We start from the raw sequence: 23,474 nt of genomic DNA, 5'->3' as shown, positions 1-23,474 counted from the left end.
CATTCAGCTTGGACTGATTATTCATTAGCTGCTCTTTCCTGACCAACAGCTCTGACTTACAAACGCAGCCCATTTATTTGATTGTAGGCAGTGGTGTGCTGCCACCTATGGCTGGAAAGAAAAAAGGATAAGGTGCAGAGAGTTCTGACAAAGCCACAACTATTGAAAAGAGTCAGAGTATGAATAAAAAAAGGCTAGAACAAAATACGTTTGAAAGTATACTACTGTGGACCTTTCCCCATGTTAAAATCATTGTAAGACATTGACTTATTTGCAAGCAAAATAAAACCTAGATGAAGTAAGCCATAAATGTCACAACTGCAAAGTCTTAACCCAATTATTCTTGGTGGGGCTGGTGTCATAAGATCAACAGTACTGATAAGTCAAACAGTGTAAGATCTACTATAATCACTTTCCAAGTAGGCCACTGCTTGTATTTCCCAGAACTCACCTTGGGATCTTTCTTTTTTTCACTCTTCAGGTCTTTTCTCTACTCTAGGACAGCACCTTTGGCAACACTCAGCAAACATTTTTGGATTCCAGGCATTGTCCTGGATATTTGAGATGCAACATGGACAAGGATTTGTGTGTAAATCTCCTGCCCTTGAGATGCTTACATTCTAGTAGAGTGAGACAGGTAATAAACACGAAGCAAAAGAAATAAGCCAATTCTCTAGTATGTTGGAAGGTGACAGGTGATATGGAAAGAGAAAATGAAGGACAAGATACAGAGGTTGGAGGTGGGATGGTAAGATGGGGGTAGGGTGCAATCTTAACTAGGGGAGCCTCACTGAGAAGGTGACACTGGGTAAGTGTCACCTGGAAAGGTGTTAGAGGTAGCTGCAAGAAGAGCATTCTGGGAAGAGGGACCCCTTGGACCAAGCCCCATGGAGTGACAGTGTCTGGTGTGCTGAGAAAGAAGAGGCCTGTGGAGCTGGGGACACAAAAGAGGAGGAGAGCTGGGAGATGAAGCCAGAGAGGAGGGGAGGGAGCCCATCACAGCAGGCCTTGGGGACCACCATCAAGATCTCAGCTTTTAGCTGAGTGAAATATGACTTCCTGACTTTTTTACATTTCTGGCTGACCTACCCTTAAATTTTTCTCCTTCTGGTTTTTGTTTTTAAAATCATGTTTGATAGTTTTATAGTTGTGGTGGTAGTTATTGTCTCAAGATTCATGTATACCCATGAAAGCAAATTGGAATAAATAAGAATGTGTTCACCTTTCACGGACTTCTTTTCAATATTTTCTATTCTATTCATTATTTTTCTATTCACATTATTTTTCTATTCATATTTCATATGCATGGTTATAATCATTCTCGATACATGTGTCTTGCTTTTATGTTTAGTATGTCACAAGCACTTTTCATGTTATTCTATGTTTATTATAAACAGCTTATTAGCTTAGTAAAACTCCTAAAAGAGGATAATATCTACCTTTTGAAGTTATTGTGAAGATTAAGTGAAAAAATCATGAAAAGAGCTGAATGTAGTGTCTGGCACAGAATAAACCCTCAATAAACTTAGCTTTGAGTAGATGTACAGGGATTCACTTTTTTTCCATTTCTAAAGGTTTATTCACTACTATTTACTAGGTTAAATAATGCTTTGATGAACTACTTGGTACACAGAGGAATTTGTAGGATTAGTTTATGGCTCAAGTCTATTAGATCGCAAACTGCTTTCCCAAGCCTTCAGAACTTTGAGAAAATAAATTTCTGTTATGTAAACCACCTACTCTGTGGTCTTTTGTTATGGTAGCCCAAGCTGACTAATACACACTTCTTCCCATTCAGGAATGTGGTACGGTGCTCCATTTATTTATATTTTCCTTTACAACTCTCAAAAACAGGTTTTCAATTTATTTTGAATAAGTTCCAGCCATTTCTCACCAGAATTTTATTTCTAGAAATGGCTATTTTGCTTTTATCGTTATGTATTGGAAATCCTTTTTATCAGGATATTTTCTAGCCAATTATTGGAGATAAATAGAAAACCTTCTCATTTTATATATCTCATATCTAGCCAGCCACCTTATTGAACTATTATATGTAATAAATTCCTGTAAAAGCTAACAAGGAATTGGAGAATAAATTATTTAACAGGAATTATATTAAAAGCACATTGCTCTCTACAGTTCTATGTAGTCAGAAGTAGGCCTCAAATTTCCTCTTACAAGCAAAAAAAATTAAAGGAGGAAACAAAATCCATTCTAAGTTAGTATAACTAGTTGTAGTTAATTCTTCCTACTTCTAAAATCTTCCTTACTACTGAAAAGCAATTTCTCTAATAGAGCCTCAATAAGAGGACACAGCTTTTTCATAAAAGAAACTGTTTTGTTTGTTTGTTTCGTTGGTTGGTTTTTTTAGGTGTTCACTGTGGCATTGTTTAAAATAGAGAAAAAACTGGACACAATTTATATATCCATCCACACAACCACATAATTTAAATACAAAATACAATGTTATATTATGAAGCAGTTGTTTAAATTAGATCTCTCTATGTAATATGTATATATCTTTAAAATACACTGTAGGGACTTCCCCGGTGGCACAGTGGTCAAGAACCCGCCTGCCAATGCAAGGGACACGGATTCGATCCCTGATCCGGGAAGATCCCACATGCCGCAGAGCAACCAAGCCCATGAGCCACAACAACTGAGCCTGCGCTCTAGAGCCCATGAGCCACAACCACTGAGCCCAAGCATCACAACTACTGAAGCCCGCATGCCTAGAGCCCATGCTCCACAACAAGAGGAGCCACCGCAATGAGAAGCCGGTGCACTGCGATGAAGAGTAGCCCCCGCTCGCCACAACTAGAGAAAAGCCTGCACGCAGCAACGAAGACCCAACGCAGCCAAAAATAAATAAACAAATTAATTAATTAATTCAAATATATATATATATATATATATATATATATACATAATGTAGAATGAAAAAAGTAACAAGCAGAACAATAAGAAAGAAACTGTTTTTTAAGAGCCCATGACCTAACCCCTTCAAACCAAAGGACTGCAGTATTTCTTTTTGAAGTTTCTAGTTATCTTGGAGTTTCCGGCGAAAAGCTAAATTCAGAATCTGAATTCAAAACAAAGTTATGGTATACGTATACACCACCCAATTTTTCTGTCATAGGAGGTTTCTCTGTAACTTGGGCTCAAAATATTCAACTTACTCAGCTCCTACGTAAAGAAATGCCTAGAAATTTTAGCTAGTTCCTCTACCAAACCAACTAGCCCATATTTCAGTTGCTTTCTCCTGTGATGATGCAGTTAGTAGACATTCCACCAGCTCCCTAAAACTACACCCACACTCCCTCATTCCCCCAGAATGGAAAGCCCAGTCTTACAAACATCGTGGTGGTTTCCTGGAGTCATTCAGCTGTCTTCCTCCTTCCAATGTCATGAGTCCATGGGATGGAGAAGCACATCCATACAGGAGTCTTCCTACAGAGACTTGTCTATGTTTGCAGCAGTTGCACTGCCTAAAAGTGGACACAAATCCCCTCTCCTGAAAGGATGCAGGAGTTAGTGGATAAGAATACATAGCAATACAGAAGTCAATGGAGAAACACACATAACTGCTTTTCTCCTTATTTTAAACCCAATAACTCACTCTGTATATTCATTAAATTTACTCATCTGCATCCCACATCCCCCCCTAAAAACTATATTAATTTGGATTTTATTTATAATTCCCTATGAAAGACATACTGATGTTTTTGTTTTGTTATCTATACTTGTAACAGTAAATATATCATAATTTTTTAAGTAATTAATACTAGAACCACCCTTATTTTAAAACCCTATTGAAATAGGAGAGAAATAGGTGAGGGAGATTAAGAGGTGCACACTTCCAGCTACAAAATAAATGAGTCATGAGTATGAAATGTACAGTGTGGGAAATACAGTCAATAATAATGTAATACCTTTGTGTGATGACAGATGGTAACTAGACTTTTCATGGTGATCATTTTGTAGTGTAGGGGAGTATTGAATCACTGCTGTACACCAGGAACTGTGTAGTGTTGTAGGTCAATTATACTTCAAAAACAAACAAACTCATAGAAAAAGAGATCAGATTTATGGTTACCAGAGGCAGGGGGCTGGGGGTGGGGGAATTGAATGAAGGTAGTCAAAGGTATAAATTTCCAGTTATAAGATAAATAAGTACTAGGTATGTAACGTACATCATGATAAATGTAATTAACACTGCTGTATGTTATATATGAAAGTTGTTAAGAAAGTAAACTCTAAAAGTTCTCATCACAAGGAAATTTTTTTCTTTTTCTTTTATTTTCTATCTCTATGAGATGATGGATGTTCACTCGACTTATTGTGGTGATCATCCCATGGTGTATGTGGGTCAGGTCATTATGCTGTGTACCTTAAACTTACATGGTGCTGTATGTCAATTATATCTCAATGAAACTGGAAGGAGAAAGAAGGAAAGAAGGAAAGAAAAGAAAGAAAGAAGGAAAGAAAGAAAGAAAGAGAGAGAGAGAGAGAGAGAGAGAGAAGAAAGAAAGAAAGAAAGAAAGAAAGAAAGAAAGAAAGAAAGAAAGAAAGAAAGAAAGAAAGAAAGAAAGAAAGAAAAAGAAAGGAAGGAAGAAAGAAAGAGAAAGAAAGAAAGAAGAGAGAAAAGAAGAAGGAAGGAAGGAAGGAAGGAAGGGAGAAGGAAGGAAGGAAGGAAGGAAAGAGGGAGGAAGGAAGGAAGGAAGGAAAGAGGGAGGAAGGAAGGAAGGAAGGAAAGAAGGAAGAGAGAAACAAAGAAAGAAGGAAAGAAAGAGAGAGAGAGGAAGGAAGGAAGGAAAGGAAAAACTCCTTCACTGAAACAAATGAATGGATAAACAAAATGTAATATATACATACAGTGGAATATTATTCAGTCTTAAAAAAGGAATGAAGTTCTGAGACATGCTACAGCATGGATGAACCTTGAAAACTTTGTGCTAAGTGAAATAAGCCAGATACAAAAGGACAATTACATGATTCCACTTATATGAGGTACCTAGAGTAGGTAGTCAAATTCATAGACAGAAAGTAGTCAAATTCATAGACGGAAAGTAGAATGATGGTTACCAGGGCCTGGGAGGAGGGGAGATTGGGGAGTTACTGTTTAATGAGAAGAGGGTTTTAGTTTGGATGATGAAAAATTCTGGAAATGGATAGTGATAATGGTTATACAACATTGTAAATGTACTTAATGCCACTGAGTTGTACACCTGAAAATTGTTAAAATGGTAAATGTTATGTATATTTTACCACAATAAGAAAAATGAATTTAAAAAGTGAACTCATTGTAATATACAGGGAGTCCCCTATGCTAAGCCCTTTGGCATCCTACCATGATACCACCATCAAGTACATTTTTAGCCAAGTGTTTCTAACTAGACCATAACATCTTGAAAAATGTTGTGAATAAATCTTTAGATATTATCGAAACACCCCTAGGAAGTTTGTACCAATTTACCTCTCAACTGGTAGTGTTCATTTCTTCACTTACTTGTTGACATTCAGCTTTGATTGGCAGTCATTTAAATCTTTGGCTGTAAGACTATAGTTTTATTTCAACTTCCCGTGTTATTAGTTGAGTTGGAAGATGTTTTCACAGGTTTGTTGGCCATGGCAGAACAAGCATTCTCTACACAAGCTGTTTTTGCTTTTCCACCTCTCACTTACCAGGTCACCTAGTCTCCCTAGACTTGGTCATGGTCAGACTCACCCTGAGCACCTCATCACCAGTGGAGATGTTCGGTCCTTATCTGACAGAAGGAGTGCATCTCCTTCCCAACACCACTCTTCCATGTTATTCTTGTCTTTTGATTTTCCTTCTCTGGTGTTCCTTCTTGTCCTCTTGGTAGATTCTTCTTTCTTAAACATCATTATTCCTTTGGGGTCTGTCCAGGATTATCTTCTCTGCTCACTGTACACACTCCACTCACATGGCTTCAAAAGTAGATCATATGTTAATGCATAAATGTAAAACTTGGGTGCAAATCTTCCTCCTGGGCACAAGTCTTATATATCAAGTACCAAATCGACCTCTCCACACAGAAGCACACGTTGTGTCTCACATGCTGTACATTCATCACAGAAATCAGCATCTGTTCCTCAAACCTGCTTTGATCTTGTGTTCACCACCTCATTGAATAGCAACGTCTTCTACTCTGTTATTCAAGAAAGAAATCTGGGAATGGTCCATGATTCTTCTGCCCTTTTTTTTACCAATCCTTCTCCCCACCTCAAGTCAGTCACCTTTTTCCTACCTGTTTCATGAATCTGGCTACTGTCTTGTTTTCCCACTAGCACGTCCTTAGTCCAGCCTACCATGATCCCTTGTCTGACTACAGCCATGGTCTTTTATTTAGCTCCCCAATTCCACTCTTTGACTCCACCATCTACTCTCTTCACTACAGCCAAAGCAAACTTCCTAAAACACAAGACTGATCATTTCACATCTTTCAGAAGGTTCCCATTGTCTTTAAGATAAATTCCAAATCCCATAATATACCTAAGGAGGGCTGGACTCTTCTCACCCATCTCCATCTCATGCCACTCCTCCAAACTGCAGTCATCATCACCCTGACCACGCACACAGAGCATTCAGTCATGCTAGACACACTTCAGGTCTACAAATAAATCAGGCCCTCTCTTATCCCTCAGCTTTTGCACATGCAATCATTTAGACTCAGGACACTCCTCCCCAACCCTTTTTACCCAACTTCCTGCTCATCTTTCAGATGTTTGTTGGTTGGCTACTTGCAATCCCTCATCAGCTCCTGTACCTGAGGGTAAATCTCAGTTTCTTCCTTTTAAAGCTGCCTCACCACCTGGCAGAAGCCCTGTTGCATAGGATCCCTTTGGAAATGACCCCAGACAAATAGCCCTCCCTTGGATTCCACATCTAGCGGCTAGAACCCTACAACTCTGACCCATACCAAAGCAAATCCCACTTCTTCCCAAATGCAGCCCTCTAATCTGCCGCCACAGGTGTTCCATCCATCTCCCACCCCAAGGTTATTTTTGCTTTTTGTTTTCATGAGTCAGGTACCAGTCCTTTGCATCCCCCAAACTCCAGGTGACTTATGTCAAGGTTTACCTAGGGGGTTCCTCATAGCCCCTCTCACTAAGCTAAAGAGGGTTAGATTCCCAACACAATAATAACATTTTCTAAAGAAATTCTCTATCTTCTCCAACAAATTCCTGTCAGTCTTCTGAACCACATTTTTAGGCTGGAGGTGGGTGGTCAGCTAAGGATACTTAAACCAGTTCTTGGCCAGCTCCTTTCAGATGCTGCAGAGGAGAAGGAGGAAAACTTTGGCAAGTTGAAAAAACAGAGAGAGGACCTCTCACTGAAAGGTAATGACAAGAGAGGGGAGTGATATGAAAGGTAATCAGTGGGATAGAAAGGATGCAAGACCATGGTAGAGAGTTTTATATATATATATATATATTTTTTTTTTTTTAAAGGGAAACCACTGAAGCGTTTTGAGCAGAGGAGAGACATGACCTGCTCACATGTCACATAAAAGCCACTCTCTTTCCTTTGTGTAGAATGGAATGTAAAGGAACAAGAGGGAAACTAGGAGACCAGTTAGAAGGGATCTCAGTGCTCAGTGGCTCAGTGGAGAGATGGGAATGGCTCAGGTGAGATTGTTGACATCAGGTAAGAAGATCGCTCAATCAGATTAAAGCTACGTTTTGTGGGAGAATCAACAGGTATTGCTGGTGGATTGGATATGAGAAATGAAGTAAAAGGAGAAAAGAAAGATGGTTCTAAGGATTTTGCCTCAAGCAAATGGGATAATTTACTGAGGTGGAAATGACTGAAAAGGGAGCAGGATGCCGGTCACAAAAGAGTATGTATTCAAAAGTCTATCTTGGTTATGTTAAGTTTGAGATGATGATTAGATATCCAAGTGGTGAGGTCAGGAGGGCAGCTGGAGTCTAGAGTCCAGATGTTCTACCATTCCAGTAATCTATTGCTATGTAACCACCCGCAAAACTTCGTGGCATAACTGTTATTTTTCTTTATGCTCATGGAATCTGTGAGTCATGGACCAAGATGGTTTGTCTCTATTCCTTGATATCTGAGACCTCAGCTGGGGAGACTCAGACAGCTGGACATGGCTTGAATGACTGGGGATTAGGATCATCTGGAGGCTTCTTTACTCACATATCTGGCACCGAGCCTGGCATGACTTGAGGGCTGGGCTCAGCTGGTACCGTCAATGGGCGTGCCTACACAGGGCCTTTCCATGTGACTTGGGCCTCCAAAAGCAACGGTTCCAAAAAGCAAGTATTCTGGTAAAAGACAAACAAGCAAAAAACCAAAACCAAACAAACAAACAAAAAACAGCCACAAGGCCTTTTGAGACCTAGGTTCAGAAATCTCAGAGAAGGAGTTCTACAGTGTTGTTCTATTGGTGGTGAATGCAGTCACAAGTCCACCCAGATTCAAGAAGAGAGGACATAACATAGATCACACTTTTCAATGGAGGAGTGTCAAAGAATTTGTGGCCATCCCCAGGATACTCTCAGAGTCCCTGTTCGATGGTGGAGACCTTGAAGAACAGGGAAGAACAGATAATTGTAGCGTGAATCTGAGAAACCAGTTTCATGAGAGGGAGATGGAGAGAAAAGTCAGACCACAAGGGCTTCCCTGGTGGCACAGTGGTTAAGAATCCACCTGCCAATGCAGGGGACACGGGTTCGAGCCCTGGTCCAGGAAGATCCCACATGCCTCTGAACAACTAAGCCCATGTGCCACAACTACTGAACCTGTGCTCTAGAGCCCGCAAGCCACAACTACTGAGCCCGCATGCCACAATTACTGAAGCCCGCGTGCCTAGAGCCCGTGTTCCGCAACAAGAGAAGCCACCGCAATGAGAAGCCCGCACACCACAAGGAAGAGTAGCCCCCGCTCGCCGCAACTAGAGAAAGCCCGCGCGCAGCAAAGACCCAACACAGCCAAAAATAAATAAATTTTTTTAAAAAGTCAGACCACAAGACTATAATTAGGGAAGAGAGAAAAACAATCTGCACATTTTACTAGCAAATGCCTCTGTGCAACAGTATATACTGGACCTTGAAATCGAAACTAAACCTTTCAGTTATATATTGTACATACCTAGTGTATTAAATGGGCCAAATCCCATAATGGTTTGGTTTTTCTTCCATCGCTTCTGATATTCTGTGATGTCTCTTCCCTACCCTCTGGTGGTAGCTCGGGCAAATCTCAAAACTTTACCATTGTTTTTGACTAACAGAATAGTTTTATTTTCAGGTGTTCAAAAACCCAGAACAGAATCTGTTCAAAATATGTACTATATTTTGAAAATCGCATAGTTGCACACAAAAATCCAGCAGTCTGGCTTCTTTTGAAAACCTGAAGATCTGGTAACACCGGACCTGCACTGCAACAAATGGTAGAAGCTGAGTAGCACCTGTCCCTTTTTGGATAAGCTGAGTGCCTCTGGCCCACAGCCCTGCTCGTCCTGTTTGTGAATTGCATTAACCTCACCTGCTTGGTCTCACGGCTCTGGAACCCGCCCCAAGGACTGGTCATGTGGTCTGCTCTTTCACTCCCTGGCTCTGCTTCCTCCTCATTGGCCCCTGATTTAATTTTCTCTTTACTGTTGATCCCTTTCAAGGCAGGCAACCAGATGTCAGCCTTCCCTTGGGAGGCATCTCTGTGGTCGCCTCAGAGATCTTCCACAGCGACATGGGTGAGGCACCTTCCAACTGACATCTGACAGCTACTGCTGCACCCAGCCAGACGCCTGCCTTCACCACACAAACAAAGACTTTGCCCCTTGTTATGAAGGCAGGTCCTTACGTGGCTTTAGCCGACCTACCCACTGTGGCACATACTCGGCACAAATGTGGGCTCCTCTGCTTGTGGTGACCACAAGCAGCGGGGCAGGCTGTTCCTGCTATCTCTCCCCAACCCATTCTCACAGGCAACTCAGCCAGCCTCCCCATCATTAGACCTCTCCACTGGGGAGCAGTTACCTCTCTGTTCACACAGACCCCCTCAAATTCTCAAGAACACAAACGAGGTTCACCCAAGAACCCTTTCCTACTTGCCTCTGAGAGCAGCCAAGGGGGGGTCACACAAGTTTCTGCAGCTCAGACACATCCAGCCGGGAGTGGATGTCAGACTCCCCTTCCACCAGACACCATATCTCTGTGTGAGGTTCTCCTGGCAGCCCCTTCACTTGACTTGTAGGATCAGAAGCTCCCCTTCCACACTCCACAGCACTCTCTACTCTGATGAATTCACTGGAAAGAATCTAGTCTCTCAGTGAACCCTGAGGCTTCTCTTATCCAGGCTGGAGACCAGAGATTTTCTGGCCAAAAGCCTCATTTGGCCTCCACTAGTAAGCCCTGCACAAATATGTCTATGCTAATATCTCTCTTTAATATGTGGGAGCACTTGTCTCCCACTGTCCTCAGCTATGAGGCTTGAGCTGAAATTCTAAGACAGCAGAGTCTCATGACACTCCTGTTATATATAAAACTGTATTTTCTTTGATTTATCAACGTTAGATAGTCTCTTTAGCACTTCGCCATAGAGCTTTCTACAATGATAGAAATGTGCCACGTCCGCACTGTGCAAAACGTCAGCCACCAGCCACATGTGGCTATTGAGAATTTGAAATGTGACTAGTGAGACTGAGAAATTGAATTTTTAATACTACTTAATTTGAATTAATGTAAGTTAAAATAGCCCCTTGTGGCTAGCAGGTACTGTATTGGAGGGCACCAGTCTATATAATAAGAAGACTGAAACTTATTACATGCTAGCTACGTACTAACTGGCCTTCTGAAAGGAATTATTCCATACATTGTTTCATTGGATTTTTACTATAGCCATACTAGATTGGTATTTTCTCTATTTTTTCTTTATAACTTAAGCCACAAATAATCTTCAATGTATAACCAACTAAAACTCACTTAATGCCCTTCAGTTCTTTTTTCGAATGTCATCTTCTCGGATGACTTTCCGTCGTCACCCTGTGCACATCTGCCACCCCGCTCTTCCTTCTGTGCTTATTTTTCTCAGGCCCTTTTCATCATCTAATACACTCTGTGCTTTATAATGCTGTTTACTGTCCATTTATCTGGACTAGAATGTAAACTCAGTGAGGACAGAGGCTTTCATCTCTTTCTCTAATGGATCCCTGGAGCCCAGAACAGTGTTCAGTCGTTCCTCCTGGAGCTTACTAGGTTTTTGTCGAATGAATTAATGAGCTGCCTTCTAGACAAGACTGCTCCACAAAATGCCCTCTGTTCTGCTGAGCCCTTGTGTGGCTTTGTAAGTGGAGATGGTCCAAAGCCATCCTCAGAGGCTGAGACTGGAGAGAGCTGAATGGGGGCTCCCCAGGGCAATCAGGAGGAGAAGGAAAGAGAGGGGAGCCAGGGGTGGCATGAGGCTGAGACCCAACATGAGGCTGGGCAGGCTGTGAAAATCCCCCAGTGGCGGGGAAGACCTCAAGACAGAGCTATCTCACAGCGTTCACATTGAAGCTGTCTGTATTGTTGTGAAATAAATATATTTCCCACATTTTCAATAAAGCCTACTCTACCCATACAAGTCTAGTGCTAGAGGTAATTTTTTTATTGAAGTATAGTTGGTGTGCAATATTATATGCTACAGGTGTACAAGAGTGATTCACAATTTTTAAAGGTTATACTCCATTTACAGTTATTATAAAATATTGGCCATAGTCCCTGTATTGTACAATATATCCTTGTAGCTTATTTGATACATAATAGTTTGTACCTCTTAATCCCCTAGCCAAGAGGTATTTTATTTGTTTGTTTGCTTACTTACTTTACTTACCTGCTTACTTATTCATTTGGGTGAAATTAAAGGACGTTATTGAGTTTAATGGCTCCATCAACAATGTGTAAAATGCAGCACAAGAAAAGATAAGCTGGGCTTCCCTGTGGCGCGGTGGTTAAGAACCCGCCTGCCAATGCAGGGGACACAGGTTCGAGCCCTGGTCCGGGAGGATCCCACATGCCGCGGAGCAACTAAGCCCGTGCGCCACAACTACTGAGCCTGTGCTCTAGAGCCTGCGAGCCACAACTACTGAGCCTGCGTGGTACACCTACTGAAGCCTGTGCGTCTAGAGCCTGCAACAAGAGAAGCCACCACAATGAGAACCCCGCGCACTGCAATGAAGAGTAGCCCCTGCTCGCCGCAACTAGAGAAAGCCCGCGCAGCAGTGAAGACCCAACGAAGTCAAAGATAAATTAAAAAAAAAAAAAAAGAAAAGATAAGCTGAACTATTTGGATGGAAGCAGGTGCCTAAGACAGGGTGACCATGAGACTCTAAGCCAATTCAACCACAAATACCCACACTCACTCTCCAGAAATCCACCCCTCCTTCCCAATTTAGGGAGAGCAATTAATAAATATGTGTTGAATAGCTGATTAGGACTTCCATAGGGTGTGAATGAGTTGGAGTCAATTTGACTTTGATCTCAAGGGCCAGAAGACGCACAGATAAGGAAACTATGGGAGAAATCAAACGCAATTTCCTATGGCTGTTCAGTGATGAAGTGTCAAAACCAGGCTTCAAAACTATGTGTCTTAACTCCAGGTCCATAATCTTTCTATTCGTCCCCATTGTCCTCTTTCTGAAAAGGCCTGGATTTGTGCCTGAGTCATTGCCTAAACTTGTGCAATTCCTTTAGTCCTTAAGTGCATACTTCATTTTTTAGCCTATTTAAAGTATGTTTGCAGCTGTCGGCTCTCCCAGACCCTAGTGAACACAAGGCCAGTCTATGAAGTGCTTGGACTAGGCAAATTCTCTTGCTTATCTTAGCAGCTTGATGTCCTTAACTTATATGTGCTCCACTCCTCATTCTTGTAAGTTTCAAACCCCATCCTTGATTCCACATCAAGCTTCCCTCCCAGAGGTCACTCATTTATCTGGTTGGCTGAAACAGGGCTGTCTGAGCAGATACCCAGATTTCTAGGAGGTATGGAAGACTTCTTGGCCGGTTAAGTTTTCCACAATTTCCCACAACAGACACCTCAAATATCAGGTGTTGAGCACAGTAGGTGAGGTCTTCTAAAAACACAGATAAAAATCTCTGACAAGCCCAAAACACGGTGTTTAAAAAGTTATTTTTTTTTAGAAAAATTTATTTTAAAGGTACTCGTAGTGGTCCTGTTCATTTAAGGTGCCATTTAAATCAAAGCAAGCAAAACAGAGTATACCTATTTCACAGAGGAAAATTCTTTGAAATTAATCGTCCAAAGCAAAAAGACTCTAAGTTTCTGAGATGGATCAAAGAGGTATTACTTTAGGAAGATTAAATTATAGTGGATATTTCCATATTTAATAGTGCTCTGGGTATTATTCACAGGATTTCCTTGCAAGAGATTAATATCACACCAGAAAACTGCTTAACAAGATGGTATCTAGAAAATTATTTAGGTCTAGTTTCCTGAAAGAAGGAAATTAACTGTTTAGAAGACAGCTGGCTTTCCGGACAGTGAGTAAATGTAAACTAAGTGGGGAGAAGGAAACAGTGTCTGCTGAAAAGACAGTTATTTTTAAATGAAAAAGAAATATGCGATCATCAATTTTTTAAATCTTTTCCATTCTCTTTTCTTTTAAACTTCTAGAACTGTGCAAATAACAGCAGTGAAGGAGAGGAAAAAGAAGTGTTTGGGCTTAAGCACAAGGTAATACTTTGTTTTTATTTTTTAACATCTTTATTGGAGTATAACTGCTTTACAATGGTGTGTTAGTTTCTGCTGTATAACAGAGTGAATCAGCTATACATATACATATATCCCCATATAATACTTTGTTTTTAAACCTGAACCTATGTTCCCACTAGGGGCGGAGTGGGAGGCTGAGGAGGCTGGGAGGCTGGGAGGCTGGGAGGGTGAGTTCATGACCTTCATCGCGGCCTGCTTCTCTTTTGAATACCTTGCTGTTTCTCTTCTTGTAAGCTTTCCAAAGCCCAGACTCACTGCCTCCATGTAATTCCTCTCCACATTTTCCCCTTAACCTCCTACGCTCTGGCTTCTGGAAGATCCTCCCTTAACCTCTTTACTCACTCTGTCCCTGGAGAGGTGGGAGCTGATTGATGAATTTGGGGAAAAATAACTGGCTGTTCTCCACTCGGCATGGCCCTTCTCCCTCTTGGGATACACCTGTAGCACCACTTGTACTCATTCCTGCCGCCATGCTGATAAGAGTAGAGGCAGTATAGGTGGTGTGGTGCTGCTTAGAGGAAAATCTCTCTTCACAGAAACCAGGAGTAGGGAAACGTTAATTCCCTCCAACAGGAAACAGATAACATAAACGTGCCTCATTCTGGAGTTCACATCAGGCTCTCTAAGCTACTCCTTCGACTACTCTTTACTGAGGTTTTATTTTGGTTTTCCACCCACCATTCCTTCATTTTATTTCTCTAATTGCTCATAACCCAGGAAGGGAATATGAAATGCTCCTCTGGAAACTCAGAGGCGCAGGGGCAGGGGGTTGGAGGGGGGGCAGTGTTTAGAGATACTGAGAAATCAAAATCAGAAGAACAGAATTTGGTAGTGAGGTATACATGTGATCTGGAACCTCGGGGCCCCATGGTACACAGTGGAAGCCAGGGAATTTTAACTTCGGTGTTGCCTGGAGGCTTGGACTAGGCCCAGTGGGTTTTCACAGTAGCACAGGTGGCCTGGGCGAGAGGTTTTAAACCAGCCCGTGAGCCTTTTGAATCTGGAGGGTCATTGTGGCTTATGGTATTTTACTCATAAAATGTGACTTTCTGTGGAGTCCCAACTGCCCTTCTTGGGCTTTTGAAAAGGCTGAGTGGGTATCTTTAAGCCACAGGCGCTAAGGCCTCAGCAGAGGTGTGGGTTGCCCCTCACAGGGTCAACGTCATTCCTTCAGGGACTCAGAAGTTGTAATAAGGATACACACAATATTATCACAGTACTTGTGCCACCTGGTTTGAAAACGAGCCAACATCCAACCATCAGAGCAGTTATCCCAGGAGAAGTCACATGCCCAGAACACAGAACCCAGTGTACCCAAAGGCCGTGGTAGACGCTCAGTGCCCCGCAGAGATTCCTTGCATCAGTTTTCCCGATTCCAGTCAATGCCCACTTGCCAGAATCTACTGCCTACGAACTTAAATTCAGTTGGCAGAAACACCCTCGCACACACACTCCGGTGGACTGCAAGAGGCCTTGGGAAATGGGTGCAATGTGGCATAAATGAACTTGCAGGCAGCAGGCCTGTGGGTTCCTCTCCAAACAGCAGCAGCACTGCAGCCTTACAAGCAGAAGCCCAGCAGCAGCCAGCCTTCAGCCCAGGCAGGTAGCCTCAAGGCACCACTGCTGAGTTTCCAGGAAAAAGGACTTCACAGCGCTGTTAGGCAGAACTGGGAAGAATATGTGTTGCTTTCCTGCTTTTTTCAAGGCATCTGGGTCCCAGTGCCCTAGAGAGTACTGGTAAGGTTCTAACTTTTTTTTTTTTTTTTAAAGATTTATTGATTGATTGATTGATTACTATGTTGGGTCTTCGTTTCTGTGCTAGGGCTTCCTGTAGTTGTGGCAAGCGGGGGCTACTCTTCATCGCGGTGCGCGGGCCTCTCACTGTTGTGGCCTCTCTTGTTGCAGAGCACAGGCTCCAGACGCACAGGCTCAGTAGTTGTGGCTCACGGGCCTAGTTGCTCCGTGGCATGTGGGATCTTCCCAGGCCAGGGCGCGAACCCGTGTCCCCTGCGTTAGCAGGCAGACTCTCAACCACTGCGCCACCAAGGAAGCCCAAGGTTCTAACTTTTAACTGGTAGTGCCAGGCCAGTGTCACCAACACTGCACTTACTGACCCAAATTCCATTCTGCATGCAGGCCCAAGGAGGGAACGCAGAGGGACCAGCTTTGGATCCACGTGGCTTGTCTTTAGTTGCCTCTGGATTGCTTAAGTCCACGTAAAGGAAAAAATATCCCTGGGAGGCGGCTTTCTTAGGTCTGAACATTGCTTTGCAAGGGGCAGCCGACACATCACTGAGGCTCAGGCCTGAAAATGCTTGTTCACACAGGAGTGCGGCCCTGAGCCCCTAGAGGGAGCCCTCACTCAATCCGTCCTGGGTGCCAGAAACACCACTGGAAGGGGAAATGTAAATGAAGGCATTATGCAATGGTTAAGGCTCTCCCCCAGAAACGATCAATGCATAAAGCCAAAATTAAGCCTCCACACAGGATGCAGTATCACCCCCAGTTGAGACTCACAATTATTGGATCAGAAGACCCTGATCTGGATGCAGATAGCTCTGGGCGGCTGCTCGAAGCTTGATTACAAGGGCCTGGTTAGAAGTTGAATGTAACATGGTAGAATTGACTCCACAGATAAATTTTTTAAAACTGAGGACTGAAAGAGATACTACCCCTTAAAGAACCCTACAGCTCTAGCCAAAGACTAAAATTAAATCAGAAGCAAGGCTAAAATCTGTGCTTCCTTGAACACCCGGCTGCTGGGAACTTTCTTTTCAGGCATGATAATCAACTAATGAAAGACTCTCTCATACAAATGCCAGAGTCATACTGTTTATTGATCAAAAGACCAAAATTAGTAAACTCATATGAGAGATGAAAAAATGGAAATGGAATGTACAACTCTAGTCAATCAGAAGCAATTTTAGAGAATTTTATTGAACTGTCATTTTATTACCAACATCTAACATTTCTAGCTTTGCTACATTTGGATAAGCACATTAGGAAGAAAATGTCAATTAAATACTATGAAAGTTCACTTTTAATGAAACATGATCTTAACAGATATGGATATATTAATTTAGTGGTTTTATTGCATTGTTAGAAAATTATATTATGAAAGATACAAAAAAATCAATAGCCGTTATTATTTCTGTTTATTTTACAATCAGTATGCCATCTTTACCATTACGGCTTTAAAATTTCATTCTGCCCAACAAGTTTCAAAGAATAGTTTATTACATGCCTTAATAAAACAGTTAAAATATTTACAAATTCAAAATAGATGTTTCATAACTGAAAAAAGTTCACCTGAGAATTCATTGTAACATTGCCATTTTTTGATTTTTTTTCCAAGTTGTTAACGTGGCTGAGTGTCCACATGCAACCTGTATCGTCTACTGCACCAAATATATTTGATTCCTTATTTTAAATTAGTTAAGCATTAAGCTATAGTAAATTATGTTATGAAATGTACAGACGGAGAACTTAGATTTATATCCATATTTGTTTTGAATTTAACAATTTAATGACAAATTATTTGCTATAGCTGCAGGATTCAAATAATAAAAAAAATTTTAAGGTATGGTTATTTTATCAAGTTAGACCTAACAGCTTTTTAAAAATCATCAAGCAGTGAGAAGGCTAACTCATAAAATAAGGAACAATGATCATGTAAATATGCAATATACAAACTGAAAAACACCTTGCCAAAATTCTGCATGAAGGAAAAGATATACACTGTATACACATAATCCTGTCATTTGTCTTCGGCAGCCTCAAAAAAAAAAAACAATCAACTTAAAACAAATTTTCTTAGAAAAACTTCTTTAGAAGTTAATGTTAAAATAGGCATAAATGTGTAATGCTATGCAATATATAAAAACTTCCCCACTTTATGGCCAAAAGACAAAGATAAAAAAATTTTTTATCTATCTGTCCCTCTGGATTACAACTTGAAAATCATATAGGTATGAGGTAGTGTAGTTACTTGTATTACATGCTGGCTATTAAAAGTAATGCTATATTTTACGAAACATTACACTTGGCCAATAATCAGAATATCATTAAAATAAACCCTTAATGCTAAACTGTTTATATGTAGAGAGAAATTTAAACCAAGTGCCTTAAAGATCGTATTTAAACTCTGGAGACAACTAGGTTTATCATAAAATAGAAAGTAATCTTTCAAAGCAGTTATTTACAGTAGCAATTAAAGCAAAAGATTGACATTTGCACATACACAAACTGATGTGACAAACAGTTGAGTGTACACTGAGGTAGGAAATCAAGGAGTCCATTGGCTTGTGTAAGATTTTGCATTTTGTAAACCAGAAAAGGTTTTATATTATTGTATATTTTGAAGTTAAAATTTAAAATTACAAGTATCAAAGAAATAGCTACATGGGGGTATATATATATATATATATATATATATACACACAAACACGTACACATATCATTCTTTTGTAGTACGGGATACATTACCATTGAATTATCATTCTCCCTGACAAACTGAGTGTACTTATAAAAGCCTCTAGAAAAGAAACAAGCCCAACCAGTTTTCTCTTACAACTAAGCTGATAACAGAGATAACACACAAACCAATGAAGATACTAGCAGTATCTTCCCAACGCCACCCGCCCCCATGAAAAAGGGTAACATTTGACAAATTGCTCTGAAATATGAAGTCTGGTCCCCACATCCCCTCACAGCAGAGGCCTACTGGCTTGCGACCCATTCCTACATGGCACATGGCCGTCTCCCACATCAGCTACACAAGCCCTTCACTAGACTCAGGATGCAATCTACAAAAGTCTCCTCTCAGGTGTCTGATCTTGGTGAAATGAAGTACTTTCTAATCCAAACACTAAAAATCACTCTCTGTACCCTTTCAAACTGGATTCTGCAAATGTTTCTGTGACTGTGAATATGAAATTTTGTTTCCGTCATTGAGAGGTCCATAGCTTTCGTTTGACTCCCAAACAAGCCTACAACAGCAGAATGGCTAAGAACCACAGTAAAATGTTATGGGGTAGGGGCTCAGATTATGAAAACACTATTGTAAAACAGGATTGAATAAACACAAAGACTGATTTTAAAATGCCCAAGTCCAAAATGATTTGTGTGCCCTTATATACTAGATTTGGGGAAGAGAACAAGATTAAATCTGGCTTCCAAATTCAAACCCACCATGGAACAAGATCAAGTTTCATCCTATTTCACAAACCTGCACGGCTGTTGCAGATACATTTTTATCTACCATAATGCTTTTTACAAAGAAACCACAGGGCTTCAAAAAATAGGATGGAAAATGAACTGCCACTCCGGATCAATGTAGGCCATCTTCTTACCCCACGATATCTGGTTTCCTTGCATGGGTGACTTATGGTGGGCAGGCCGACAGCCTTGTATCTGGGGAGCTCTCCAAGATTCTAGGGAGGCTAAGACAATGCTCCCAACACGTGAGCTCATGCCACTGTATCCTGAGTTTCATTTCTTCTTCCAAAGTGACAAGAACGTCAGGAAACAGAAAGATCATGATGGACTCAGGTGTGGAAGAGACTGAAGAGAAAAAAGAAAAGAGGGAAATGACGCTTATCTACCGCTGACGCAGCCAGAACTCTTTGAGAGTCGACACCGAGGAGGAGCAGAAGCCTCTGCCTTAGCCCACCGCTTGCCCGCTTCCTAACTATTCAGGACTCACAGTGCAGGCCAGCCAATCCCCGGTTTTACCAGGAGCTGAAGAGCAAAGTGCCAGGATTCAGGCAAGACGATTACGTCATGTTTTCACACTGCAGTTCTACATCAATATTCCCAAGGAGCTGACACCCTACTTCTCAGTAGAACTGAACCCTATCAGCATACTTGGGGAGAAATTTTCTTTTAAACCAGTATGTTGTTAAGAAGGTCAGATTATTAAACTTTTGCAGGCTACTTCTTGATAGTAAGAACTATCTGCCGACGTTTCAAGGTGTTTAAATGTTGTTTGATATGCTACAGTTTTCATTTTCTTATTCATTTTTAATACTGGGAAGAGTCATTACTAATAGTTATTATTCTTTAAAACATGTGAGTTTTCAAAGCCTTACTACATTTCCACATATGATTTTTCGGTATCCAGGAGGCAAGTCATTTCTGCATTTCCTGTGGAAATCAAGGAAAAGTCAAGGGTTGACTTCAGAGGAATTCCCTTAACGGCAAACTACAAGGGGAGAAAAACGATATTATTAAGAGACAGATGGCTACGGCTATGTCAGGCTTTCAAGACAATGTCAGAACTTCAGTAGAAAATGAGACGGTCTGAAGGAAGTGGAAGCAAGTTTACTCATCAGTAGTACATTTGTCGGTCATCTGCTGACAGAAATCCGAGATGCCACCACTCTGGCGACACTGCTCCCCGGGCCCGGCCTGCTCCGAGGGGGCGCTGGCAGCTGCCCGGGACTCCGGGCCCCAGGCACCACCCGCCTCACCACCCTCGGCACTGGGATATCGCGGGCTCTGCTCCCCAGCAGGCGGCCCAGCTGCAGGCCCTTCAGGCAAACTCAAAATCGATGGTAACGTGAGCTCACCATCAGCAGTACTCTTTCCTTTCTCAGAAATTAAAAAGGAAAGTGGGCAATCGGAGGCCGAGTACTTGGCGAGTATCTGTATTTGTTCTTGACTTAGAGCTGCTTCTTTACAGACTTGCTGGCAAAGTCCAGTTAGGTTCTGCTTTGTCTCGCCCAGAGTGGACAAAATGTGATCCCTTTCCTTCAACAAGCTCTCCTTTTCGTTTTGCTGTGAGGGTGAGAAAGAGAATACAGTGAATTGTGTTTATGAGCTCAATCAACATTCCTAAGGTGAGCAAACATTCATACCCACAGTGTCTTCTCATTATATAAGGTCATGTGGAATTTTTCCTGTCAATTCAATTCAAAAATATATTTAATACCTCAGGTCCATAAGCCCCCATCCCAAACTCTTAGGCCTACATGTATCTTGGGATTCAGAATTTTTCAGATTTTAGAAAGAAAATACTACAGATGCACACATAATTCCTCCAGCAGGGTCTGAGGTAGCACCCCACTATCAAACGTCTTCACATTTCTAAATAAAACACATGAAAGTATCCATGCGCAAAGTAGGTTAAATAAAGACTCTACCTACCCTGTCAGCTTGTGTCAGTTTTGTGGCCAAAATAGTTTGTGACGAACTTACATGATTTTCAGAGCTTTTTGGATTTGTGGATTGCAAGTAAATGAGTGTGAACTTTCTGGATGGAATGCAACCAAAAAAAAGTACAAGCACAGTGATCAGAACTCCTGCAAGATTCTAGTCATGACTGACATCAGTTGGGCATTTACTTTGTGCCAGATATTGTGCTAAATGTTTTGAAATATGTAACCTCAGCTACGTAATCCTCACAATGACTCTGTTGATTTCAGTAATATCAAACCCATTTTACAGATGGGATTCAGAGTTTAATATGCCCAGAGTCAGAAAGCTAGTGGGTGAGTTACTAAAGTGTGAAGAAGGGAGAAGGGGAGGGGGACTTGTGTTTGTTAATTATTATTACTACTGGTGCTATTATTATTTTCATTTAAATGTTTATTCCTACAGGAAAGTCTACCATGGAATTCTGTTCAAGTTTTCCTGGTTCCGGCCTTTCTGTCCGCCATCACTAGCTGCTGCTGACAGTGTGTCTTTTTTCTATCATTGCCCCACCTCATCCTTCCTACTCTACCACTGCATTGCTCCTAATCTAGTATGAGCTAGAAAACCAAATAATCAAGCTGTTTATAGGGTAAGAGTAAATAAATATTGATAGAGGGTCAAAGAGTTCTCTTGTGAAATTTATGACAACTCTCTTGGCCTCCTGCTCATTGGCAGCTTCAAGAGAGCTGAGCTGTTAAATGTTGCCAGTTAACATTTAGACAGGTTATTTCATAGTAATCATCCACAATGGCCAACCTTTAAATAGATGCTTTTCTGGGACAAAAATGGCTAAAAGGCTTGCACAAAAGTACTGTTGCGGTTTTATGTAAAAGTTTTTCTACAAAACTGTGTGTGACTCCAACTATTGGTAGTTAGCTTTTAAATATTTCAAGGCCATCTAATCTTTTGAGAAAATCTGCAATGAATACAAAACACTAAATTTTTATATTACAAGGTATTCTCCAGTTTGTTGTGGTTTGAAAAAATAGGTAGACGCCAAGAATTTAAAAAAATATATATATATAAAATAATTAAAAGCAAGATCAATGTTCAGGAAGTACATTTTTTCTTACAGAAGGTTCGTCAGTTGTAGCCTTCTGATAAAACGAGTCTGCTGGTGCCTACAGGGAGAGAACAGTGCCTACCACCTGACCAGAGAAAGAAAGCAATCAGCACCCACTTCTCTTTATGGCCCTTCAGAAGCCAATCCAAATGAGGATGGAAACAAAGCTTCCAGAAGAAAATAAGAAACCTTTTTACTTAGTCATAACAATATCAGCCATTGACTCCTCTCTCAAAGTTAAGATAAATCTCTGTTCTAAATAACAACAGACAAAATTTCAACTGTTCGCTGGTTTTTTAAATTAAATATAGTTAAGGAAAATAATGAATATTTGACCTTCCTCCCAGAAATTAGAACTACTACTTGACCTACAGATACTATGAAGATGACAAATATTTTATAACTTCCATATCTTTTGATAAATATCAATACAACCTTAAATATTCTCACTACTACCTCACTAAATAAAGGATGACAGGACTATAAGTATGTCCCATACAAGATGGCTTGCTTCTTTACAACAATTAAAACCAATAGGTACAACCCTGAAACTCTACGATGATTATTTCTAGAAATTAAATGTTCCCTTTCTGTTCCTCTATACTTTAAGCTAACTCCTACATGGGTAAGTTTCCAGACAGCTGATTTTTCCATTCCACTCTCATTTTAAAACACAAATTTACTTCAACAGCACTCAGTTTAACTAAAGCAATTCAACTTAAGAACTTCATGATATCATTACTAAAGATACCTCCCAAACATACTACCAGTGTCCTGCTACCTACTTCTACAATATACTTTAATTTTCTTATAATGTAACTCTATAAATCATAGTGTGAAGTGCTATGGCTTTAATCACAGATCTATTTTTTAAAAATGAATCCTGGTATTATTCTGCATTTTATGGGAAGAAAACAAATTTACATCCAAATCCACATTTTCAACAGCTAGTGTACGATATTCATTCAATATAAGAAGTTTTAAAAAAATCAAAATATAACTCACCCAGTAAAGATAAGGAGTGGAAGAATTTGGCACCAAAAGAGCCAGGTGACAGTGACAATTTACTTTAGATTAAAGGGTACTCACTGCTAGAAAATGGTGACTAATAGTCCCTTATGATGCAAAACCTCTGAATAGACAGTTCATAGAAATATAAAAATGAGCCTTAAAAATATGAATACAAGTGCTCAGTTTCACTCATAAGAGAGAGAAAAATAAAAGCTACCGTGAGATATCAATTCTCACAATCAGATTGGGAAAAAAACAAAAGCTGACAACAAACTCTCCGCTGAGGTTGTGGGCAGACAGACACACACATTACTGCTGGTGGGAAAGCAAAATGCCATAACCGCTACTGAAGGGAATTCAATAATATCTAACAAAATTACATATGTATTTACTCTTGATCTAACAATCCTACTTCTAGGAATCTATCCTGAAGACACATCTTCTCAAACATGA

At 40.7% G+C, this 23,474-nt stretch overlaps 1 protein-coding gene across 6 annotated transcripts in view; it reads right to left on the bottom strand.

The window, feature by feature from the left end:
- Positions 1-16,670: 16,670 nt before the first annotated feature.
- BACH1 (BTB domain and CNC homolog 1) overlaps positions 16,671-23,474 on the bottom strand; it is a 46,044-nt gene continuing 39,240 nt past the window's right edge. For 5 of the 6 annotated variants that reach the window (XM_036850139.1, XM_036850138.1, XM_036850134.1 and 2 more), the window contains one exon: positions 16,671-20,530. In XM_036850139.1, the coding sequence (XP_036706034.1) occupies positions 20,075-20,530 (456 nt within the window). In that variant the 3' untranslated portion in view covers positions 16,671-20,074. The remainder of the gene's footprint in view (positions 20,531-23,474) is intronic. The other variant, XM_036850140.1, reaches the window with a different exon arrangement.

The sequence above is a fragment of the Balaenoptera musculus genome, chromosome 4 (genome assembly GCF_009873245.2).
Source record: "Balaenoptera musculus isolate JJ_BM4_2016_0621 chromosome 4, mBalMus1.pri.v3, whole genome shotgun sequence".
In the NCBI taxonomy this organism is placed as follows: Eukaryota; Metazoa; Chordata; class Mammalia; order Artiodactyla; family Balaenopteridae; genus Balaenoptera; species Balaenoptera musculus.
The sequence above is the reverse complement of the archived record's forward strand: the minus strand, read 5'-3'. Positions and strand labels throughout refer to the sequence as shown.